At 31.2% G+C, this 7,445-nt stretch overlaps 1 protein-coding gene across 1 annotated transcript in view; it reads left to right on the top strand.

Annotated features, from left to right (window-relative positions):
• The first annotated feature begins 389 nt into the window (after nt 1-389).
• Nucleotides 390-7,445, top strand: part of LOC115885606 — an 86,871-nt gene continuing 79,815 nt past the window's right edge. Inside the window, exon 1 of the mRNA XM_030904568.1 lies at nt 390-920. Coding sequence (XP_030760428.1) covers nt 390-920 — 531 coding nt within the window. The remainder of the gene's footprint in view (nt 921-7,445) is intronic.

Here is a 7,445-nt window from a genome sequence, read left to right as displayed (position 1 = left end):
AATCCCGTCTCAATGGAACAACGCCATAACGATACTTCTCCATAAAAAGGGCGATATCACCGAGCTTGAAAATTATAGACCGATAAGCCTTCTTTGTCACTTGTATAAGCTGTTTACCAAAATCATTGCCAAACGTCTCGAACGTAAACTAGATTTCTATCAACCAAGAGAACAGGCAGGCTTTAGGAAAGGTTATGAAACAAACGATCATCTTCAAGTAATTAAAGTCCTGATAGAAAAATCTGTGGAATACAACAGGCCCCTAGCATTGGGGTTCGTTGATTTCTAGAAAGCATTTGACACAGTAGAATTAACATCAATAATAGCAGCATTGGAGCAGGGAAGAGTAGATTATAGGTATACAAGGCTTATAGAATACATATATAGTAATGCCACCAACTGTAAAACTTCACGAAACAACAGATAAAATTGAGGTAGGCAGAGGAGTTCGACAAGGGGATACTATTTCGCCTAAAGTTTTTACAGCTGTCCTTGAATACGCAATGAAATCACTCTCTTGGGAGAATAGGGGCATAAATATCGATGGTGAAAGGTTGACACATCTATTCGCAGATAACATCGTCCTTGTCTCACATAACATCGGAGATTCAAAGCAGATGCTCGAAGAATTAGTGCAGGCCTCATTAAAAGTCGGTCTCCGGATAAATACGAGTAAAACGCAAATAATGACAAACTTAGTGCTGACACAGAACATCAGAATAGGTGACGCCGACATAAAAGAAACACATATATACAAATATCTCGGGCACGAAATACAAATCGGAAAGAACAACCAGGCACACGAGATACAGCGCGGAATAGGTTTGGGTTGGGCTGCTTTTGGCAAACTGCAGGAGACCTTTAAAAGTGATATACCCATATGCTTGAAGAGGAAAGTTTATGAACAATGCGTCTTGCCGGTAATTACATATGGAGCGGAAACTCTGACATTAACGAGAAAGTCAGCAGAAAATTTAAGAGTAGCCCAGAGAGCCATGGAGAGAGCCATGCTTGGAATAACTAAAAGAGACAAAATTCCTAATAACACTATCAGACAAAAAACCAAAATTAAAGACATAGTGGAACACGTAACTCGAATGAAATGGAGATGGGCAGGTCATGTGGCGAGAACATCTAAAGACAGGTGGACTAGAAGATTGTTAAAATGGCGACCTCGAGCAGATAAACGTAGCAGAGGCAGACCACCGACACGCTGGACCGATGATGTAAAGAGGATTGCTGGAAATTGGATGATGACGGCCCAAAATCGAGAGACATGGAGAAATATGGAGGAGGCCTACGTTCAGCAGTGGACAACGATGGCTACATGATGATGATGATGATGATGCAGCGTTATTCTGCAATGTCCATAAATGTTTTATTTGTAATTTTAATGACGTAAATTTTTTCGAATTGATTTGTATTGTATGATATTTTTTTATTATTTGTATATCTTTTGTGCTTTTGTCTGTTTTGTAAATGCTTTGTCGATGAAGCCATTTTGGCTTTTTGAACAATAAAGCGTTATTTATTATTATTATAGTATAACTTAGCAAAATTATTCATAATAAAATAAAGAATTTTCCTTAAATTCTGTAGTTAATTCTTATTGAACTAAATACTATTAAGAGTATTTATTAATTTCTTTTGGTATACATTTATTACTAGAAAATCTAAATAGAGATTTTGTATTTATTCATAATATACATTTATTTACAATTCATATCTTTTATACAGGGTCAGTTTTCTACAATGTTCTCTATGGGTATTTCAAAAATTACTGGCTTCATGGCTTACTAGATATTTCGAAAATGACAAATTTCAGGTATTTTAAAAATTGTCCCTAATTCCTTTATAATCTATTTTAGACAAAAAGTTTTCAGATAAAAGTTGTAGATAATCACATCCTTAATGAGATTGTGTCCTCCGTTTTTTTCTAAAGCCCTTTTTGACATATGACACAAACATATGTTTTTTTTAAATTGAAACCATAGTTGGCCATGACTTCATAGAAAGCGCAATTTTTGAAGCTTTTCAGCGATATAAGATATAATATGGATTTTTCGAAAAATTACTGAATTATAGCCAATTACTATCTTTCTTGAATAATTTCACTTATTTGGTATGGTATTCTTATTCTGTTATGAGTTATAACTTTACCGGTCGGTCAACGTATCCTCGAAAATGTATGGTCAAGAAAAGTTAAATCAATAATCCTACACGCTTCTCTTCATTTGAAAAAATCATATTTACAATTTTTGTTTATTTTAATTTAAAAAGTTTTTGTTTTTCATGGCTAACTAAATGAAATTGTTTAAAAATGAGAAGAATTCACTATAACTCAGTTATTTTTCGAAAAATAACATATCATAGCTTATATCGCTGAAAAGTCTCATGCACGCTAGTTTTCTAAAAATTCTTTGTTGTTCTATTTTCCAATTTTCCACATTTTTCAAAATGAAAATGTTAGAGAAGCCTTAGCACACGTAAACAATAATCATTGTTCCACTGCAGCTTAAATTCCCTAAGGACATTTGTCTATAACGTAAAAAGCTTGTTCTTTTACCTTAGGCGATGGAGAGATTGGTATAATGCCAACAACAAATGTGAATGTTGAAGTCTCAATTACCTCTGGCAAGTTAAAAGCGGTTAAAAACAGTCTAGTTTCGATAGTACTAGAGTATGAAAAATTAAATTATATATTGGAAGTAAAAAAGTTCTGATTTATAAAGCGTTTTAAAAAGCATTTTTATTTGTAACATTTTTATTTGAGGTTTACAGAGTTTTAATGAATAAATTCAAACAGTTTCAGGGATTTATTGATTGGTTTTAACCCATATAAGAATTATTCTCTTAAGTTATAGAGTTTGTTCATTTTCAATGTGAAAATGATGGCCATGGTAAAAAACTTTATTTACCACATGTGTAATACTGACATTACTGACTTTTAAAAAATTTGAAAGTGTCAAATTATCTACATTTCTTCCCTCTTTCCTTTCCCTCGCCCATTTCCCTCACTCGGTTTTTCTTATTTTTGTTGTAGTTAATAAAGATATTACAAGAATATTTTGCTTAATTAAATGAGGCGTTATTTAAGCAAAATATTCTTGTAATATCTTTATTAAGTACAACAAAAATCAACATCAACAAGAAGATTAAGAATAATAATTAAAGATTTTAATACATTTATTTGTTGATGGTAAAAATGCTAGACTTCTTTGGCTTAAAACCTCCATTCTGGCGTTTTAAAAAAGCGACGGGTTTCTGATATTTTGATATGCCAGTCTTTTCCCTTAATTCTAGCATTGTCCGTATCATCCTGTACGTAGCCCAAAGAGTAGATGGATTTTTCTGCCTTGCCATGTCGCTAAAATATGCCATCAACAGTGTCTCCGAAGCAATATTCTCAGCATTTCTTTCGGCATACCATTTTTCGTATACTTTCAAAGCCATTTCATTTCGCCCCCTACTTTTCTCTGGAAGTAAACTGGCTTCTGCTCTTTTTGCAGCTTCTGTAAGTTCTGGTGGAGTACCAATATTAAAGTAGTCTTTATTATCAGAACTTTCCGACAATATTCTGGCTTTCTATGTTACATGAATTCGAAAACGCGAACGCGAAATTCGAAACTGTCACTTAGTTGTTTGTTTCGCTGTTGAAGGTTCGCGCCATAACAACCACTGAAACCGGTAACTATAAATATGGAAATGCCAAAACAGAAAACGACAAATTTTCGCATGTTTTTTTTTCAAAATAAAATACTGTCTCTGTTTTTTAATTAATGATGTGGTTGTAAATAAAATAGTATACAAACCTCGGAGGAAAGTTTTCATTATTGTCTCTATCGTTAATCTCGACGCTACGCGTCTCGATTAAGGATCAATCTTTCGACAGTAATGAAACACTTCCTCGGTATGTAATATACTATAATGATAAAAAATCAAGAACAATGTCCAAACAACTGTCAAAAAAAAATCTTTATTAGTGACCGGTTTCGGCAATTTAACAAAGACACTCTGAATCAGAGTGTCATTGTCTCTATTCAGAGTGTCATTTTCTATCGAATAAAGCAGAGAATAGGTACATTAAAGAAATGCTAACTTCATGTTAAAAAATGGAAACAGACGCCACCTGGTGTCGCCTGGCAGTACTAGCTAAATTGTGGGGAATTGAAGGGGCGGCGCTTAAAAGAGGGGAAATTTAAAAAAAAATATTTTTATAAGTATCACTGACTTACTGTTTAAAGTTAATAAACATATTTTTTATTACTTTAATATAATTTAATGTATTAAAAAATATGTCTATTAACTTTACACAGCAAATCAATGATATTATTAAAGACTTATTATTTTCAGAGAAAATTCATAGTAAATAAATTACACATTAGTAAACAATATCATTTATTTTTTAGAGCTGCGATTTATATTACAATAATATTGAAATATATATATTTTTTAACAATGAAAAAGAATATCCCGGAACCTGAAAAGAAAGATGATCAATTAATGACTTAAATTAGTTCAAAATACATTTTGCAAATAACTAGTGAATTGGAAAGATAAACATACTATTAAAAAGACATTTTAGTCGTATGTTATCATCTATTTACTGATAATACATTACATAAGTATATAATAGGTAAATAACATGCATAAGGCACTATGATACAACTACCTGTATCATGATAACACACTAATATGACAAAAAATATATGCTAATTTAAATTCCTTTAATGATCTAATGAAACACTATCTAGCCTCAATGCATGCCATTCCAAAGGCAAAAAATACTGTTATACCAAATAAATATAAGCTGAATAAAACATAAACCAAGCCAACGTGCATAAACAACCAAAAAATGCATCAAAAAATACTTTTATCAGATCATACCCTTGGATATATTATGTATTTTATATATCGCACATCCCGTTCAAAAGTTTACTAACTCAAAATAGAGAATATAGAGAACATTGTCAAGAGAAGTAAAAGAAAATTTAAGTTAAGGCAATATGCTCCTTTTTGGATATTAATGGCCAAATAATATAATGTTGATTTAATAAAATTTTACTGGCATCCTTCTGAGGTATAAATCAGATTAAAAGGACATTGTTTTTGTAATAATTGTTTGTTTTGTAAACATTTTTTGAAGACAATACAGTTTTGAACGGGCTGTGCGATATAAACAAGGATCTTACTATTATTTGAGGTTAGAAAGTATTTAAATAACATAAAACATAATCAAAATCATTTGTCATCATAAATTATAGAGGTACTTACGTGTTTTGATATTATTATCAGGAAATAATACGTTTAGTTAAACAGGTACGCTGCCAGGCAAGTTCTATCGGCGGGTCTTTGCAAAAGTTGAAATCTAAAAATACAAAACTACGTTTACATCTTAGTTGTATTTACGAATAAAGTATTTGTGTGTAATTTCTGACTTACCAGTTAATTGAATAATCGCATTAAATACATCCAAATGGTAATTTAATATTGTAAAAAAGCAAAATTCTTTTAAATCACTTGCCAGGACAGCCCGGCCAGCTTCTTTGTTGACAAAATGGCCGCGGTATTATGATTTAAGCAATGTGAGTGACAAAGAAAGCCAATGCCTGGCAGATGTTGCTTTCTTTGTCGTTGGTCCTGGCACGTTTAAATTTGACTGTTGCCTGTTTTCCCATACAAGTGACACCCCCGTGGAATAAAGTAAAAACATACTAAGGCGCGGTCTCTTCAGTTATAAATAAATAACTTTTATCTAACAAATAACCATCTAAAAGATAAACAATCTAGAGCCTGATATCTATAGGATATAACATTTGGGTATTTTCATACAAAATAATCCAATAGATAACAGTTTGGAGGACGGCCGCCTACGGACCGGTAGACACTCCGTAGAGAAAGTGTTGCCAATATAAGATATCTGAAATTGAGATGGTTATATATGAAAAGTCGATACAACAGACAGAGACAGAAACTCGGAATTTCAAATCGTTAGATTAAAAAGTGAGGTTATTGTTCAGTTGTCAAAAGATCGTCAAAATGAAAATAAAAACAATAAAATTCAACTAAAATATATTTTGTGTTCAACTCCAACTAGTCCTATTATGGTATAGGCTATTTAAATTTACCTTTATGGAAAAAGGGAAAGATAATTCAATTTCAGCAGTGGTGGTGGTGCAATAGATCTATTGATGGAATGCGATTTATAAGAAATTAAAACAAGAAAAAATAATCTGTAAGTAATTTATAGTTTAATTACATGATATTCTGTTATATTTATTATATTAACATTTTAGTACAATTGATAATAGAAAATATGGAAGAAGCTGGTGAAGTGCAAGCAGAGATTTATAAACCAATCCTAAAACCACCATCTGGTAAGTTATTAATATTGAAAATTAAAAATAGCATAAGACTGTTACTAATAACAAATATGTTGTTCTAGGGCTTCTCATAGTAAAGAAATAGGTAGGATAGCATCAATGATAGTAATTAAGGTGAGTTTTTATTTTATAAAATAGATAAATGCACTTACACTTTTGTCTTAATCATAATAAATGAACAATACCTATAATAATTGTTACATTTACACATTATATGTACAAATTATTTAATAAAAAAAATTAAATAAAACAATTTTGTCATATTACTTTTATTTTTAAGAACTCCAAGTGATGGAACTTCAAAAAAAAAGAAAAAATAAAGAAAAAATCTTGTCTAAACAAAGTTGAACTAACTGCAATTCAAAGGACCACAATACAGATGTTTTAGCAAGGTTTAGCTAGAGAGTTACTTAAAAAACAGCATGGAGAAGAGATGTACCGTATGATCGAAAAAAACGGCGTCAGCAATGGCTATGAAATAAAGATTGCTGTCATTTCATATGTAAATTTATATGGGAAATATCATCGATCATCATTTCCCAGTCAACTGGACGCCGTTTTTTTTTTCGATCATACTGTATAAGTATATGTACCTTATACAGTATGATCGAAAAAAAAACGTGAGTTGAATAACAGGTTTTATAAGGTTCCTGTTATAATATTAATGAATTGAGATATGCGAATTAAAAATGAAATAAATAGTTTGATTTAAAAAGTTTTATTTATTTTTTACCTACTTTAGAGCTTTATTAAAAACTAGTTGAAGCCTGGCGCATCCGCCACGAGATCAGGAAAAAGAAATACTTTCTTTTTTTAATTAAATGAAAAACAAAGAAGAGCCATTTAGCTATCTTTTAGTAAAAAAGCAACTTTCTAGAGCAAGTCGTTACTTCAGTAGAGACGACACAGATAAACATTAGCATTTTATATAATATGTAGTAATGGTTTATAATTGAAAGGATTTAAATAAAATAATTTATAAATACTGTTTTATCACTATTATCCTAACTTAATGCATTCTCTTCGTTCTGATGCTCTAACAGAACAGAGACTTTCTTTATT

This window comes from Sitophilus oryzae, unplaced genomic scaffold, assembly GCF_002938485.1.
Source record: "Sitophilus oryzae breed Bouriz unplaced genomic scaffold, Soryzae_2.0 scaffold_402_pilon_pilon, whole genome shotgun sequence".
Taxonomy (NCBI): domain Eukaryota; kingdom Metazoa; phylum Arthropoda; class Insecta; order Coleoptera; family Curculionidae; genus Sitophilus; species Sitophilus oryzae.
This window is presented reverse-complemented; position numbering and strand designations above follow the sequence as displayed.